The sequence below is a fragment of the Sinocyclocheilus grahami genome, unplaced genomic scaffold (genome assembly GCF_001515645.1).
Source record: "Sinocyclocheilus grahami isolate Dianchi unplaced genomic scaffold, SAMN03320097.WGS_v1.1 scaffold268.1, whole genome shotgun sequence".
NCBI classification, from domain to species: Eukaryota; Metazoa; Chordata; class Actinopteri; order Cypriniformes; family Cyprinidae; genus Sinocyclocheilus; species Sinocyclocheilus grahami.
Window position 1 is genome coordinate 1716309 of NW_015505447.1, and position 17971 is coordinate 1734279.

Sequence of the window (17971 nt, forward strand, 5' to 3'; positions counted from 1 at the left end):
TTTATGGGTTTATGGGTAATCATGAGGATGATTTGGCCTTAGCAAATGAATTAAATACATTTTTTGGTAGATTTGAAACTTAAAACTGAAAAACTGAACGGAATTTGATTAGACAGCAAATGAATGTAGGGCAGGAAATCATTATAACATCTGAAGAAGTTTGTAGGATCTTTAAAAGGGTTAATACAAGGAAGGCAGCGGGTCCTGATAGAATAACTGGTAGGGTACGAGCTTAGTGTCATTTACAGTCATCTGTTTCAAGTGTCTGTGGATACTTGCTATGTACCTACTGCCTGGAAATGTTCATTTATAGTGCCTGTGCCAAAAAAATCAAAACCAGCAGTTTTAAATGATTATCGTCCGGTAGCCTTGACATCTATTGTCATGAAGAGTTTTGAAAAAATAGTGTTAGATCATGTTCTTTCTGAGGTGCGAAACAAACTTGATCCTTTACAATTTGCATATAGGAGAGGGAGGAGTGCAGAAGATGCCCTCTTGTATATGCTACAAAGACTCTTCTGTCATCTTGATCAACCAAAGCGATATGCCCGTGTTATTTTTATAGATTTCTCATATGACTTTAATACTAATACTATACGACCACATATTCTAATGGAAAGATTGTTTAAGCTGGGTGTGAATAGCAGACTCATTAGATGGGTTGAGTCTTTTTTGACTGATAGATTACAGTGTGTTAGGGTGAACTCTGCTTTCTCTTCCTCTATTTTTACCAACACAGGGTCCCCACAGGGAAGTATTATCTCCCCAGTGTTATTTACACTTTATACAAATGAATGTAGAGGTTTTTCATCTGATGTTTTTAATATCAAATATGCAGACGATATGGCAATTGCTGGTTTGATCACTGAAGATGAAGTGGAGTATCGTAGAGGTGTGGATAAGTTTGTTGATGGGTGTCAATCTAGTTTCCTTAAGTTAAATATCAGGAAAACTAAAGAAATGATTTTCGACTTCAGAACAAAAAGAGGCATTCATCAACAAATAATTGTTAATGGTGAGGGCATTGAAGTTGTAAATGAATATAAATATCTAGGGACAATCATTGATAAAAAACTGACATGGGATGTAAATACAGCAGCTGTTTACAAGAAAGGGCTGCAGCGATTGTATTTCATGCGTAAGCTTCGACAGTTTGGTGTGGATACATATATGTTGGCTCTATTCTATCATTCATTTTTGGAGAGTATCTTGACTTTCAGCTTTGTTGCTTGGTATTTCTCACATGAATATGAGTTATTACCATCTGGTCGAAGGTACAGGGTACCATTATTACGGACTGCCCGTGCACAAAGTTCTTTTATATCATCCAGTATAGCTCTGTTAAATAAATTTTTGTGATATCACAGTTGTCATTTTATATCTATGGCAGTGATTCTGTTGTTGTGAGAGGGATGTTGTTTGATGCTGGTTGTATTTATATGTGATGTGTTGTAACCTGTTGATGTTTGTATTGTTAATTATTGTTGTTGATCACTGAAGAGTTGCCACAGATACAAAAAGAATTTCCGAAAGGACAATAAACTAAACGAACTAACTAACATGAATACTATTTGTGCACTAACGTTAGTAGTAAACGCTTTTGAGGAATATTTTATTGTCGAGTGCACAAAAAACTCGGACTGATACTCCTCCTACCTTGTTTTGCAAGTAATTTAGTGACGTTCATAAACATTTATCATACCCCTGTGCTTTTAAAATCTAGAACTAACAAAATAATCACATAGGGAGTTGTGTTTGTCAGGACGCATATTTAATACGAGTTGTTTGTCTCAGTGTTTGTTAATCGTGTATATATAAATGTAGGTAGGGAAACAGAAAACTATGAGCGTATACAAGTTGGCAATAACAAGTATATAATTATAATAATCATAATTGTATTTGCCTAATTAATAATTAATTATCCGTTTGCTCACTGTAAAAAAATACTGGAACTTTTAAAACGGAGTAGAAATTAAAATTAAATGGATGGACACAAAAATGTTACAAATCTATGCCATAGAAACTTGCACAATTGGTGGCTGACTAAATACTTTTTTGCCCCACTGTATGTCAGATATGTTTGGGCAGTTTCAGACTTGAGGTTATGGGGATTAAAAGTAAGTAATTTAAAAGAGAGCATTATATCTTATGCAGCAGTCAAAATGGTCATCTTCAGGTCTTGATCAAGCACTCTTCTATTTTTGTGACAAATCAAATATTTAGCCAAAACTAGATTTTTTTTTTTTTACATTAAAATTTCATAGTAATAGTAGTAAATGGTTTTTGATCTATAAAATATGCTCAAATCTTGACTTTAAAATGATTAATAATGTTGAAAAAGAAAGGCACAACAACAACAACAATGAATATGCATAAAAATATGCTCTTTAGAAAACATTTCTGCCATGTCATGTTTAACACTATATATCATGCTTTGCCTGGTTTGTGTTTGACAACAGGCTTCTTTGCTAAAATATTGGCACTTAATGTCTGAATGAAATCAGACATCAATTAGCATAGTGATTTGCTCATAGGGAACGCTGTCTTTAAACTAAATCTAATATCTAAGCTTACAACTAAATCTAAACAATTTTCCCCCCTCACAGGCATTTCATGAGGGCATTTTAACTCAAATAAATCATTTGGGTACCATGGATGGCAAGTTACCACCATGGAATAAACATAGAAGTCATAACAGCAGGATTCCCTATAATACTGCAGGGGAACATCAGGAGATAGGTTACAGTAATTATGTTTCTGTACATTATGATAAAGTAATGACAGAGGAAAATTATGGTGAAAGAGCAGAAGAGTTCTCTCACAGTACCTGGCTCTGAACACAGTCAAAGGTAGGTGACATATCGATTGTAAGGCTGAATACCAACAATATTAGGTTGCATCCAGTTCCTCACTTCTAAACTCAAATATCCCTTCTTTATTTTTAGGGGCATGATGACATGATAGGAGACAGCTTTGCTGCTGGAGAACAAATGACGTCACTGTCATCTTGTATGAGTGGTGCATTTAAGGCTTTGTTACCAGATTACCATGGAACTTCTTCAGCAATGTCAGCAAACTCTGATAAATATTCATATTCTCCTGATAATCATTGTCTCATCAAACCTGGCATTGCAGTGGACAAAAAGTCAGCAGTGGAAAGTGATTTTTTGAAAGACCCTTTGGGTGAAGCATCAGCTAGTGTCACACATATGCTTCCTCTCAGGTGTGCCCAATATGTGAGACATGAAAAGGTATGTAACCTCTACACTGCATAACCAAAATAAATGATATTTCTCCATTGTCATTTAATATCTGTCTTTTCACAGAACCGAGAATTGGAGCAGGGAAATGGTAATTGGACATCAGTGATCAAAGATGCTTTAGAGATGAGTAATGGAATAGAAATGGAACAGACTTTATCCGTGGATGAATGTGGTCCCCTAATGGACTATAATCTTATATATAAAGGACCTGAAACTGAGGCAAATTTTAGATTAAAGGACCACTTTAAACTTCAGATTGCAGGATCCAAACTAAATGAGAAGCAGGATGGGCAAGGAGTAAAAGAAGAACCGGATTCCTTTATTTCAATGTTGTCAGATGATATCAGTAAAAATAAAGATGTTCTGGAAATGGTAGGTGCTGATATTAAAAAAAAAATTAATGTAGATTTTATAAAACAGAATGTAAACGAAGCCACCAAAGAACAAATCATTTATTTATTGTCATATATTTCAACTGTTCTTAGGGGAAACATGAGGAGGCACTCATGAAAAAGAGGAACTTGGAATTACTGGAATCAGAGAACATGAGCCAGGGTTATTACCAGGATTTACCAGGAGTTCATACACTCCTTTTTCTTCATCAGAAAGTCTTACAAAAAGTGAACAGTTTCCAGGTATTCCTTTGGACAACCAGTCTGTTGATCACACCCTCCAGGTAACAAAACAATGTGGGCTGTCGTGCAAAGATGTCAGTCCTAGAAATACTGCCAGCACAAATACTGGCTTCAAACATGCAAAAGTAAACAATGAAACTGTTCCTGAAAGTTCTACTGTATATGGGCTTCATCATCTTGCTCTTCAAAAGGGCTGTCACCAAGCAGAGATTACAGATGGAAAAACTTCAGTTAATTCTCAGGATCATTCCTCACAGCATAATGTGCAAGACGAGAGAGTAAAGACAAGCAAACCGCATGTCTCTGAGAGTACAGTAATAAAACAAAGTGCTGCATATCTGCCCAACACTCAATACTTTGGAAGTAAACTAAAAAAGCAAGTTCATGATCTTGTACCCACTCCAGCCTCAGTGGGCAGTCAAAACACAGCTGTGGTTAAATGTGAAAACATAGAACTGCGGATCCCAACAGAAGAAAGGATCTCTGAGAGCAGTATATCTGTGCCAGGAAAAAATGAAACTAATGATTTTCAGGAGAAAAATGCTAAACTCAGTCTAAAGGTGGAAACAAAATTTGCCGCTGAAATTCAGAACTCCTCTTCAGGATCAGAGACAGTTCCAAATCTACCTGTTTTACCCCACATAATTCACACTGATTATAAATGTAAAGACTCCCAGACTGAACCATCCGAAAGCGGCAAATTAAATGAGCTTTGTTTTCAAGAGAACAATTCAAAAAATGTGACACTCACACTTCCCTCAACCTCAGCGTTTACTGAAAGAACTCGAGATGAATGTGATATCCACGTCCAACAGAAACAAACCCAAACTAGTCTAAGTATGGTTCTTCTGCCTTTTAACGAAAATTTTAAAAACTCTGAAAGAAGTGAAAAGGTATTTCTCAACATTAATTCAGAAAGCAGTATTCCTCCATTTACTGAGAATAATCAGGAAGCTCCACCTTCTCCCACATCAAGGACTGACTACTCTCAGCATAACCTACAGAAAGCATCGCAAAGGCATAAGAAAGCAAGAAAAAGAAAAAATCTGAACTTGAAGCATTAAGTGGACCGATTCACAAATCTAATAAAAGAGATAACTCTTCAGTGTATGGATCAGAAATATTAGAGAGTGTTGACAAACTAGACACATCAAGATACGAGGAAACTAATCAAAATGTTTCATTGACTAATAATGATAGCATTGCACCAAAAGAGGAGGACTTAATTACAAATGGTGATGTAAACCCACCTGCACCTAGGAAAAAATGTCGAATGGCACAACTTGAGCTAGTGGCAGATACAGCAGAGACCCCACAAAAACCAGATCATAGCTGCTCTGAAGCCTCACAGGAAGAAGTACCATCAAACTCTAGGATCAACAGGAAGGCTATTTCTAGAAAGAAACGGAAGAAAAAAACAAGGTTAAAGGCAAACAACTCTGCTACCCTTAGTTTGTCTCAAAGCACTGTCTTGTCCCCAGAAGAAGACTGTACATCACATTTTCAGGTCAGTGACACCACTCCGATGAAAGGAGTCAGTAATCCAACAGTAACCCAACATGCCATCTCTAGTTTACAGTCTCGTCCAGAAAAATTACAAAAATCCAGAAAAAAGGCTACAAAGCAAACACTACAAAGCAAAGATGATCTGTATAAAGATGTTCCCACAACATTTTCAGAACCCAAGGAAGACTTAGTGGACGTCAAAAGGCATCAGAAAATGAGAAGATTTCCTATAAAAGCTTCTAAAGGAAAACATAAGAATGCAATAGTTTTCTGAATAGACAGTCTTCACTAGAGCCTCAAACTGATTCTGTTTCAACCTCTGTGACTGAATCTTCAAACATTGTATGCCCTCAGAATAGCCCAAATAAATCAAAGCAGAAGAAAAGAGCATATATCCACAAAGCAGCAAAAACACCCAATTTATGCCCACAAGAGGATATGGAAAACGTGATGACTTCAAAAACAAAAATTGTGAAAGCAAAAAGACCTCTGAAAAAGGCAGCTAGAAAAGATAACAATGAAACTACTCTTTTGAACACCCAGTCTTCTACAGCCACTGTTAAGCAAACGGATTCTGTTTCAAATGTAGGAAATGAAGTTGAGTCTCCTGTTATTCTCAGCACACCAAGAAAGTCACAGAAAAAGAAATGGTCAGATATGTGTGTTTTGAATCCACTCTCAGAAACTGATGTCAGCATTGTGCAACCAACTACAAAAAGATTCAGAACAAAAAAAAAACACTTTCTCACAATACAGTCGGGGAGAACTGTGAACCTGCTCATTTGGCTCTTTCCTCAGTTGATTCTGTGTATGCTACAGAAACTGGCTATTCAGGTATCAGCCAACAGAGCACTGAAAAGACATCAAATAAGAGGAGAAAGACAGACATCAAGTTTATAGAGGCACAAACATCCACTACTAGCCAACAGGATGACGTCACTTTACCGCCCTCAGAAGATTTTTCATCTATTGTGGTTTCAAATCCAAAAGAGACTGTGAAAGTCAAAGGAATTTCTAGAAACAAAACCAATGACAAACACTTAAATGGTAATTTGGTCGAAGAAACATCTTTATTAGCAACTGTGACACAAGGAAGTTCTATTTTACCTGGAAAGATTGACTCTTCAAGCAGTTTTAGACTAAGCAGGACACTGAAAAAGCCAAGAAAAAAGACTGTAACCAAAACCAAAAATGAGGCAGCAGAAATACTCAGTGTAAACCAGCATGACGATCTGGATGCAGTACCCTCAAAATCTGGTGCAAACATAGTAGCCACCAGTTCACAAATGATTTTAAAAGAAAAAAGAACTGTGGAAAAGGCAATTAGACAAGAAGTGAAGGATGACCATGCAGTTGCTCTTTTCGAAATGCAGGCTTCTACACTCACTCTGCAGCAAACAGAATGTTTTTCAACTTCAGTTCACAGCACAGCAAAAAAATCTAAGAAAATTTCTGACATTAAATGTGAAGCAGTACATACACCTGCAGTTGACCAAACAATGCAACACGAAATCCATGCATTTGATTCTGCATCAGCCACAGAAATGGGTAATTCAGATGTTCTCAAACAAAAGAAGACAAAAGTGAAGAGGAAAAGAAAGTCTAAAAAGCCCACTAAACGCAAAACACACATTACCCAAGCAATCAACGATATTAGAGAACAGTCTACTGTGCAGCAAGAAAGTTCAGTTTCAAACAGAAGGACAAATTCAAGGTCAGAAGACATGACAATGGAATGTATGAAAAAGAGAACATCAGCACTGATGAATAATCAACCAGAGGACCATGTTGAACATATTATGGTTTTGTCACCACTTCTGCCTCCACCGATATCTCAGAGTAAGGATGCAACACAAGAGTCTTGCAAAAAGACAGACACTGTGAACGAAACAGCTGAAAGTCATGTTGAAAACCAGGTTTCCATCACTACTGAAGATGTTGCAAGCCCTCAGAGTTCGCTTAAGGCAAAGAAAATACAAAGGAAACAATTGCTAGAGCAAAAAGAAGAGAATGAACAAAGCAATATCCTAGAGCTGGCTTACAGAGAGGACAAAATGTCAGATGTCCCATCTGTTGTGAGAGAGGAAGCCACTGAGAATTTTGAATCGGACAGCTGTGACCAGCATTTGAAGGTTGCTAAGAAATCCAAAAAATCCAAAATTTGCAGAAACACATGGATTTGCTAGTGTTTCTTTGTCTCAAGAGAAAAACACTGGATCAGATGAGGCAGGTGTCATGGTAACTTTTACACAGGCTGAAGATTTATGTAAACTGTCTGATAGTCAGACCATAGGATCACAACAGTCTGAAAAAGATGGCGCTGTGGTTGATCAGGAAGACCTCAAAGCCACAAAAAACACTAAGAAAAAGGGTAGAAAAGCTGGACGAAAGAAGAAGAAGGTGGCATGCCTGTTAACTCAAACCATTAAAGAAGAGGAACATAAAGATATATGTTATGACAACAGAATTGTCTCTGATTTTCAAAACAACACACAAATTCAAATTTCTGAAATTTCACAGAGGATAACAGATATTCCAGAAGAACCAGTACTAAAATCAAGAAAATCTACCCGCACACAAAAAATACACTCAGGTCCAGTTGTTGAGAATTTGTTAACACAGGGCAAGAGCACAGTCTCTTTAGACATCACTGAGTGTCACACAACACTTGGCGAGACTCTTTCCAGTTCCATGCAAACTGCTGATTGTGAAGACCAATACACTGTTGAGAAAAAGCCACCAAGACGAGGAAGACCCCCTTCAAAGAAAAGCAAGAAATATAAATTATTTGTAGCGCATTTAGAAAATAACACCTCTCCATCTGTCCATATCTCAGATATTACTCCATGTCAAGACAGCACAGAAAATACTGTCAAAGCAGCTGCAAGTACAGTAAAGCAAAAGGTTATGGATAAAAATTTAAGTGTTACCAAACAATTAGGGACTGATCCCCCGGATTCCCTTCAGAGTGCTACTGATCTCTTGTCACACAGCATCCATAAATCTGGGCGTAAAAAAGGGAAGAACCTTAAAAGACCAATAAGAAATCCAAAGTTATCAAGCTTAAGAGTATCTAGCAGAACATCTGAAATATCAGTCAAAGATTTTCAAAAAAGAGACATAACTTCCTTCCCACAAAACTCCACAAAAGTTTTTAACGAAGAAGGGAAAACATCTTTGCCTATGCCTGAGACAGTGAAGAAACAGAAACTCTGTGAAAAAACTTCTATAAAAGATGGCAATGTACCGGCAGATATAAAGATTGAGAATAAGGCAACAATTAAAGTACTGAAAGGAAGAAAATGTGGTCGGAAGAGATGAAAAATTAAAGGCGGACAGCATCAAAGATTAAAAACACAAGATTGTTGTGAACCAGCCAAAAGTTCACTGACAAAGCTCATTATAACCAGTAAATGCTCTACTTAGGACCAAAATAATATAGTCACACTAGAGAAAAATGATAATGAAAAAACCAAGTTAGACAATGTTGAAATAATCCCACCAACAACTGCAGAGACCTGCAAGATAACACCAAAAACAGACGTCCTATGCAGTTCTCCAACTGACCTGTCCTCCAATTTAGTGAAAGAAGTCAAGAAGTACAAAGTGGAAGAACACAGTGCTGAGCCGCGTGGAAAAGGTTCATTTGACGTTTCCGTGCAATCTTATACTGATAATACAGGAGTCTCAATAGGAATTTGTCATTTAATTTCCAGTAATGTGGTCAAGGAGAATTCAGAACCATTTTTTCTGGATACAAAAATGAAACCCAACACTGAGCTGAAATGTACTGAGGAAGCAGATGGATTAAGTGTGGAAACGTCAGGGAAAAAAGTACTTAACTCAACTGAGCCAGAAAATGCACTTCAACCTTATACAGAACGGAAAGTGGATGGTTTCACGCAGGACAGTGAAGACTGTGTTGGCATGCCAAACAAAGTGACTAATAACAGGACAATAAGATCCAAGCCTAAAGAAACAGTGAAAAAACCTCTCACATGCAAATACTGTGGTGTTTCCTTTCGGCACATTACAGCATACACAATTCATTGTCGCATTCATACAGATGACAAACCCTACAAATGCAAGATTTGTGGAAAAACTTTTGATCAACTGTCTAAACTAAAGTCCCACTGTAACGTACATAAACAGGATACCTCTTTTCCTTGTCCTTGCTGTAGCCGAATGTTTTTGCAGAAAGATGAGTTGCTATGTCATTTTAAAGTCCACATGCAGGAATCAAAAGCAAACAGTGAACCACATAAGCTCGTAAAAAGCAAGAGAACTATTTCATCAAATGTGTCTCCAGAGACCCCAAACAATTATGGGTGCCTTATTCGCAAGAAAAGCTTTGCAAACCACGTCAAATTGCAGAATCACATGCAAGTGCATGAAGTGGAGAAGCCCTTGACTTGTAAAGACTGTGAGAAGACATTTAGGAAACAGTCAAGCCTCATAGCTCATGAAAAAACCCACTGGCCTGTTAAACCATGTGCTTGCTCGATTTGTGGAAAAGGCTTTAACCAACTAAAAGCCCTAAAAAAGCATTCTCAAGACCATGCTGGTGAGACACCTTTCTCCTGCTTTCACTGCGGTCATGGATTCAGTGCCCTGTCTGCACTTAGGATGCACCAAGCATCCAAAACATGCATTGCAAGGAGAAATGATGAGGCGAGCAATAACACTGAGGGCTTCATTGTAAGTCAAGGAGTTGATGGTCAAGTGAACACACCAGTATTCTTCAAGTGCCAAATATGCAAACAACTTTTCAGGAAATGGTGCCAATACACTCTTCACCTTCAAACACACACCAGCTCTCCCCCATACATTTGTTTTTCTTGAGGACAGTGTTATGAGAAGGATTCAGAGATGAATGTTCATTGTGAGGTTTGTTGCCAGTCAAGTGGGGAGGAGATTTGTAGTGCATCACTTACCGAAATCATGCAAGGTGTTACCCACACCTACCCTCTAAGGTGTACCTCATCTCAGAGTCCAACAAGTACAGGATTTCAGCTGGATTCCCAAACAACAACCAGTTCAGAACATGTTTGTGTGGAACCTACACAAACAAGAGATACAGATCTTTCAAAACTTCCTAAAACGTATTCTGCCCATTCACCCATTAATCTCCCAAATGCCCAATCACCCACTCGTTCTGATGTTAACTGTACTTCCCCAAGTAGCTCTCTAGAATGCATTGAAATCACTCAGAGTCTTTGGAAATTTAAGTGTTCGCGTTGTGGTCAGCCATTCGAGAGGTACAGGACTTTGAGTGCTCATCTGCAAACACATGCTCCTGGTTTCAGATATACTTGTGCACAATGTGGACAGTTCTTTGAAAGGTGGAGTAAACTATGGCTACATCAGCAGCATCATCACCTAAAAAGCCGTTGTTACTTCTGTACGCAGTGCAATCTGCAGTTTCGTTTCTTTAGCTCTTTTAGAGAGCATATGATTGGCCATGCAGGGCGGAGACCATATGCTTGTCCCCTCTGTCCCAAAACCTTCATTCAGGAGGCAAGCTTACATGCTCACCAATGTGAGTCTCATAAACTTTGTAAAAGTCTGAAATGTGATGTCTGTTCTAAGACTTTCAGTAGTTTAAGAAACCTAATCAAGCAGTCTTCTGCATAATGGTTCTACCTCTCACGTTTGTCTCCTTTGCAATCTCTCATTCACAATGCAAGAGTCTTAAAGGAACATTTGAAAACACACACCACATACTATGGACCGGCCCTCCCTGATATTCCATCAAAGCCACTTGATTTTCCTCACAAATGCAAAAGGTGTAAAGCTAGCTTTTCAACTGGAGAGTTACTCTACGCTCATCAGATACGTCATTCTAGAGATGCAAAGACTCACATCCATCCAGCAGTAGTACCTACCTCAAAATTGTTCGATTCTTGTCATAATGACACACCATCTACCCCACCTTCCACTGGCAGGAATCATATATCAAACCTCAAACTTGATGGCATACCCAATAATGACAGCCTGTATGTTTATTCCCACACTGACAGACTCTATGTGCCTCCTAGTGGCAGAGTACAGCTTCCGGTCATTAATTTGGACCCTGATGAACCAGAGGATGTTTCAGACTCTCAGAATCCTGGTCATGAACTTCCAAACAGTGAAATCACTTCTCAATCCGACAGCACACACCTACCTCAGGCCACTTTAGATCATGAAACCACCAACCTAAATTCAAGTGAAAGCATAGAGATGGTGGCAAATGGTCAACATAATTACAGCCGCAAATATCAGAGAAGCCCTTCATTTGTGGAGACAAGTGTTGACATGGAAGTAGAAACACCTGCTCAAGAAGAAGATTCGTCGGAGAGTTTTGAATGTGCAGACTGTACTGAAAAACTAACCAGCGTGTTGGGCCTTTATGAACATTACATTCTTCATGCAATAGGAGATGCATATGAACAGGCAAACTGATAATTGATAATGCTAGAAGGTAGACATTTTCCCACATATATTATGCTTTAAAATGAATGTTTTGAAACAAATTTGTGTTGATGACATCTGTTTTACAGTTTCAATGTTTAAAGCAAATATTGGCAGAATGTTTAACTTGTATTTTTTACATCTTGATCAAAAGTGGGAAAAATTAGCATTACTACGACTCTTCCTTCTAGCATGCTTTTTTCAACCCTAAGGTTCATTCATTTTAAAAGTTGTTGCCCGATAGCCACTCCTAGATACTGTATTACTGGGGTCAGTTCACTACGCCTTATCTCCGTTATCTCTGTACTACCATTCATCATCTCTTTTTCTGCCTTCAGTGATAGTTTTGGTTATGTAAGAGATCTGTAAATAGATATACATAATCCCGTATAACTCCACAACCTCCTAATCCTTCCTTTGTAAAAATCTCATGGTTATGTTTTCAACACCTTTTTAATTCAATTTTGTAATATTGAGATGTGGTTAAATATAGATTAACCCTGAACATTCATATATGAATGTCTGGATGGGACAAAAATATATTGTATATTGTAAAAATGAGTAGATCTTGAGAACATTTGAATATTTTTGGAAAATAATGGCTTTGAAAAGATCCAAAAGATTCTATGCTTTTAAGTGGATTCAGTTATTTATTTTTTTTATAAAACATACTATTTGTCATGTGTAATATGTTCATTATATTGTCAAAGATCCTACAGACAAGCCGAGGTAAAACATGTTTCTAAGCAAAACAAAACTGTAAGGCTTCTGATCAGATGTCATGTTTTAATAGCAATAGAAAAAAAGCAGAAACCGTTCAGATTACATATTTTGCATGGGTTTATCAAATATTTAATCAGTTATGCACAGAGCAGAAGGGGGAAAAGATCATTAGCAAGCTATGTGTGAATTTTTGAGGTACCACACAACACTGCAGTAATTTGGTAGTGAATGTCTCAGCAACTCCATATGCACCTAAAACTGCTTTTATAAGGACTTTTGATGGCTACTTTTTGAAGGAACTCATTTCACATGTCAAATGGCATTTACATCAATCAGTAACAGAACACTTGAATTTAATTCTTCTTCTCATCATCTTTTTTCCCCTCTTGTTTGTTACCACTCTGAGAGGCTAGGGAGCCCATGGCATTGCGGATGGCCTCATTGTTAGGATCAACACCAGGTAGATTCTCCAGGACACTTTGGAGGAATTCTGGGTCCTGCATTACATCATAATCATCCTCTTCCTGTAGAATCAGTTAAAAAGTGCAAGAGAAATGACAAGTCACCAGGGAGTCTAAGGGAACAGTGTTCTGTCACAAGGAAAATACATGGGAATATATTTCTGTCAGGACCACTATCGTCAAAGATGATTGACAGTTAGCATACAGTTTGGATTGGCGGTATGGTTCCGTTCTGAGCAAGAACTTCCTGCGCATCCATGCAGTCTAGCATGGATGAGAGCAGGGAGAGCAGCAATAACCCCCCAGGGTAAACAACAGAACCAACATAAATGTACTACAGATATTGTTAAAGTTCAATAATTTTATGTACACATTTTAGAATTAGTCTGATTCAAAGGAGAATCGGAAGGCTGAATCCCGACTGACAGAGGAGGAGTTGGGGATGGAGGAGAGTAATTAGCTATTGAGCAATGCGAAAACTGCTGATAATACTGAGGAACCTTATATATGAATGCTTATGGTGCTTTTCCACTGCTTGGTACGGTTCACTTTTTGGGGGTTTTCCACTGGGTACAGTACCTGGTACTTTTTTTAGTACCACCTCGGTTGGGGTTCCAAGTGAACTGTACCGTTACCAAAACGTGACGTGTAAACTCTGCTGATCACGGATTGGCCGGAGAGAATCGTCACTACCTGCGTCACTGAACTTGCGACACAAACACAAAAGAACCGCTAGATTTAAATCAGCACAGCCAGCGAAGTATCGAACACAACTGCTTTGAACGAGCGCACCTTTTTTTAACAACCGAAAAGTTTTGTTGTCTGTTGCGGAAGAACAGAACCCTGATAGCAGAGGAGCAGAACCAGCGAGAGCTTGATGGGGCGACGCGGAATGAAAAAGTTTTTTTTAGGAGTCGTGGTAGTAGAGGCGGCGCAACTATAATGACGTGAATAATCCCGCCCACTCTAAAGCGGTACTGAACTGCAGTGGAAACACAAACCGAGCCGTGCCGAGCCGAGTCGTACCACGCAGTGGAAAAGCGCCATTAGATAGGTGTCGTATTCGCATAGGTAGATGGGGATCAGCTGAGAGTCAGCTGATGCAAGCTTGACTAACGTGACCTGCCAGAACTAACGCTTACGCTTGATATAATGACCAAAAAAAAAAATTTTGTAGTTTGATTTCTCAGTATCCTGAGATTGTGATGAGCCCAACAGACAATATTTTTAATTACCTTAGATTCCGCAGTGTCCATTGGAACTCCCGTATCCACTGATTCTCCAAATTCTGACATAAGAAGGATAATGGTCAATATCGCATTCTGTGTCAAGTACAGAGGATATTCTAAGACTAAGAAGGTACGAGAAGGAGGCACAAACCTCCACCTGCCAGGGACATCTGCATGGCATAGGCTATCTGCTCCTCCTCTGTCATGCTGCTGAAGTCCGGCAGTGCTGCCACACCAGTCTCAGGCTGAGAGGCAGACATCTTCAGAAGAGCTTCCTCTGATTCTGAAGGGGAGAACAAAAGTGGCACAGAAAATCAGGACTCTGTCTTGCATTGGGAATCAACTAAAAGGTTAAGAATCAAAAGTATGGAGACGAAGGCTGACAATCAATTTGAAAATTAAAAAGCAAACATCAGTGCAATTTTACTACTTGAAAATGAACAGGCTGCACAAAATGAATCAATAACTGAAAATGTTATTCAAAATTAGGACCATGTTGAAGTCACCATGAAAGGCTATAAAGGTGAAAGATGCTTGATGCTGCCTAATGGTGTAGTACCAGCATCTACCAGCAGGGGCTAACGCAATCCTTAAAATTTTGGTACATTTTGAAACCTGCATTCTATCCAGTACTAGTCCAGAGCCACTATGCCCACCATGCCTCACTATTTTAAACATTCAAGCACATCCTTACCGTCAGCGGTTGAGGTGGGAATGCCAGCCTCAGCTGCTGATTGGACAGTCGCCCTACGAGCCTCCTCTTCCTGCCTCTGCCTTTGTTCCTCCATAGATACACGCAGAGCCTGTGGATCAAGAGCAACTTAAATAAATATCTTCCCTTTCAATGTCATTAGAATTGATCAAGTGAGACAGAACTAAAAATACAAAAAAATGTTGCTGACTTAATAAAGTTGCTGGTAAACAAAGTTAAAGCATCACAGAGCTTCAGTGTTCACACACTTTGAGGGAATCAACCTATAAATGTTTTACTCATAGGTGTTTCTGCATAATAAACATATGTATAAGAAGATTCACCTTTAAATAACAGACACATTTCACCTGTAATGCTATGGATTCATTCTTCAGTGCAGTTATACAAGAGATGAATTTGTATCTTACCAGGGCCAGTTCTGGGTCCGCACTGGGGTCCACTCCAAACTCAAAGTCACTTGCACCCAGGCCCATCATGGTACCACCCTCACCAACCAGGATGGGAGAAGACAGCAGGGCATCAGCTAGGCTGGGCCCAGGGGGCACCGTGACCAGATGAGAACCTGTTCCCTCCTTTCCATTCAGAGTGTTCACAAATGCAGTTAGTTTCTCTGTGTTCATCTCCTGAACAGATTGATTAAAAGAGAGAAAGAGAAAAATCAAAGCAAGAAAATCAGAAAGATTTTTAAAGTGAACAAAAGAAAGGTGTCAGTTACCTCTTCTCCAAAATTTATCACATCAACATTGACCTTTTCTTTTTTCAACCGCTTTGCCAACTTCACCATCTTAAAAGGATTTAGTGGGAAAAAATTATGTTTATAACTTGTATTACATCAAATATTCAGTTTGACCAACAATGAAAGATGAAAAGCATTTGACATTCATTAATAAACAACAACAAAAAACATACATCTTTTTCGTTGTCCTCTACTGGGCTGCCCACAAAAGCAACAATCCTCATCTTGTGGTTCTTGCCTTGTCTATGCTTTAGTGCCAACTAGATGCAGACATACACAGATTAAAATACTACTTTCACTTTTTTAAAAAGGAAATTCCCCAAAACCTATTTAATTTCTGAGAGAGAACTATCCCTATAAGCATCTATGAATGTACATACGTGTGCCACTCGTATGCTGGTGCAGAATGAGATTTTTCCAAGTGGCTGAACCGCATGGAGCTTTGAGAGAATGCGGCCAGGGTCTGGTGTTAAGGTGGTTAGGACCTCACAATTACTGCAACAAACCAAAAGATGTGCTATTACATGTAAACAGCACTACTGACAGATCATACATATATGAAATAAAATACAACACTGACACACTTACTCTGCCATTGTGATTAGGCCCACATTGTTCTCTGGGTTACTACGGGTCTTTGAGTGACAGACAATGTTGACGGCATCCTGCTGTGCCTGTAATCTAGTGGGCAGGAAATCTCCATTCCTCATGTATTCACTGTTGTCTACACTGAAAAAAACATGTGAAGACAATCAGCATGTTTTCATCCAACTTATACAAGTATAAGAGCATAAACTGAGTGCTGACATTTGCAAGGGATAAAACAAAAATCAAACACTGGCACTTGGTGGTCCTGGTTTTATTTACATATCAGCCAAAGTAAGTAAACTGGATCCCAGCAGTGGAAACCTGCTTTAAAATAATGTCTGAGAATCAAAACCAAGTGAGCTGCCTATCTAGACATCTTTTGAGAGCGTTATACCAACAATTCATCTCACTAGACAGTCTGAGACACAACCAGTATCGCTTTATGACAATTATAGAAGACTAAATAAGACGCTATCAGACTGAGTTCACTAATAAATCGGTCATAAATGTGTTTTTGTGTTAGTGGTCTGTTTCTTTATTGCAGAGCTACGTGCTGAATAATGACTCTGGAGAATGTCATTCTAAACAGAAACCGACTATTGAATTCTCTTACTTGTTCTTAACTAAGGGCTCAAACGTGTGTCAGAAGGAAAACCTATGTATTTACAGTAAGTCTGAGGAGTATTAACTATGCAATAAGAGCAAATATATCTACAACAAAGAGTTTGTTTATTTCTTACCAGACCATAGTACTTTCGAGCACCATCTTGGAAATCCTCTAGTCCGTTTCCCAAAGTCCGAGCGTCGCTGATTGGCTTACAGATGTAGAACAATGACGAGATTTGTAACAGCAAAGCTGATTGGCTGACACTTCCGTGACGCTTCTGATACAGGAAGCGGTGCAGAAATGCATTTGTCGCGCCCACGTGTGGTGGGAGTTCGCGTTGCTGAGGACGTTGTTAAATTTAAGGGCTAGTTGACGCCAAACATTAAAATCGTCATAATTCCTCACCCTAACGTTGTTCCAAACATTCTTTTCCAGGATATTTTAGGGAAAAGGCAAAGTGTGTGGGACTAACAACCTCACCATTCACATTCATCGTTACTTTTACACATAATGAATGAATATTTTTCTGAGACGATCATTCTGACTAACATCTCTTTATGTATTTCACAGAAGAAACAATATCATACAGGTTTGGAATAACTTTAAACGCAGATGTAAACCATGAAACACTTGTGCCTTCAACAGGCTTTAAGATAGTAAAGCATAACACAGGAAGTTCTACTTTTCAGTGTTGTTTATTTCATTCATTTGCATACAGCATGAAATGTTGCAATATTTTCCACTCCAAAAGTCTTAATATCCTCTGCAAGAGAGCAGAAATACATGAATGTCATTGTAAGAGTGAAGAATATTTTCATAAAGCTACTACATAAGACCATTCTCAGTTTGATAGACACCAAGAATGAAGGCAGCATTTTCAGAGTAAACGGCAATTGCACAGGAATCCCCGATCGTAAGTGTACAGTAAAAAAAATTCACCTTCCCAAACAAATTTACACAGCCACCAGGTATCAGACACTTTGGAAGTTGAGCTAAAGAAATAAATTACATGCAAACATACAAATAAATATGACTTTTTACAGGAATGTTTCTTTTGT

The 17971-nt window shown here is 38.5% G+C and overlaps 1 protein-coding gene and 2 pseudogenes across 1 annotated transcript; 2 read left to right on the top strand and 1 right to left on the bottom strand.

Annotated features, from left to right (window-relative positions):
• The first annotated feature begins 2793 nt into the window (after positions 1 to 2793).
• LOC107599579 (uncharacterized) lies at positions 2794 to 5678 on the top strand (annotated as a pseudogene).
• A 1961-nt stretch (positions 5679 to 7639) lies between these two features.
• LOC107599580 (zinc finger protein 184-like) lies at positions 7640 to 12215 on the top strand (annotated as a pseudogene).
• A 472-nt stretch (positions 12216 to 12687) lies between these two features.
• On the bottom strand, positions 12688 to 17139 carry psmd4a (proteasome 26S subunit ubiquitin receptor, non-ATPase 4a). The gene is made up of 10 exons (XM_016291236.1): positions 17047 to 17139; positions 16307 to 16447; positions 16099 to 16213; positions 15892 to 15978; positions 15698 to 15766; positions 15390 to 15605; positions 14965 to 15073; positions 14422 to 14553; positions 14277 to 14329; positions 12688 to 13104 (listed from the first exon to the last, which is right to left on the bottom strand). Exons 1-10 carry the CDS (start codon positions 17070 to 17072, stop codon positions 12934 to 12936), a joined length of 1119 nt encoding a protein of 372 aa, XP_016146722.1. The 5' UTR covers positions 17073 to 17139; the 3' UTR covers positions 12688 to 12933.
• Between the last annotated feature and the right edge of the window lie 832 nt (positions 17140 to 17971).

Excerpts from the sequence above, each read along its gene's own strand:
- psmd4a (XM_016291236.1), bottom strand. The coding sequence starts at position 17,072 with ATGGTGCTCGAAAGTACTATGGTCTG. Across the intron at positions 15,074-15,389 it reads CGGACCCAGAACTGGCCCTG|GCTCTGCGTGTATCTATGGA; the intron begins GTAAGATACAAA and ends CTTGATCCACAG. Across the intron at positions 13,105-14,276 it reads TGGACACTGCGGAATCTAAG|GAAGAGGATGATTATGATGT; the intron begins GTAATTAAAAAT and ends CTGATTCTACAG.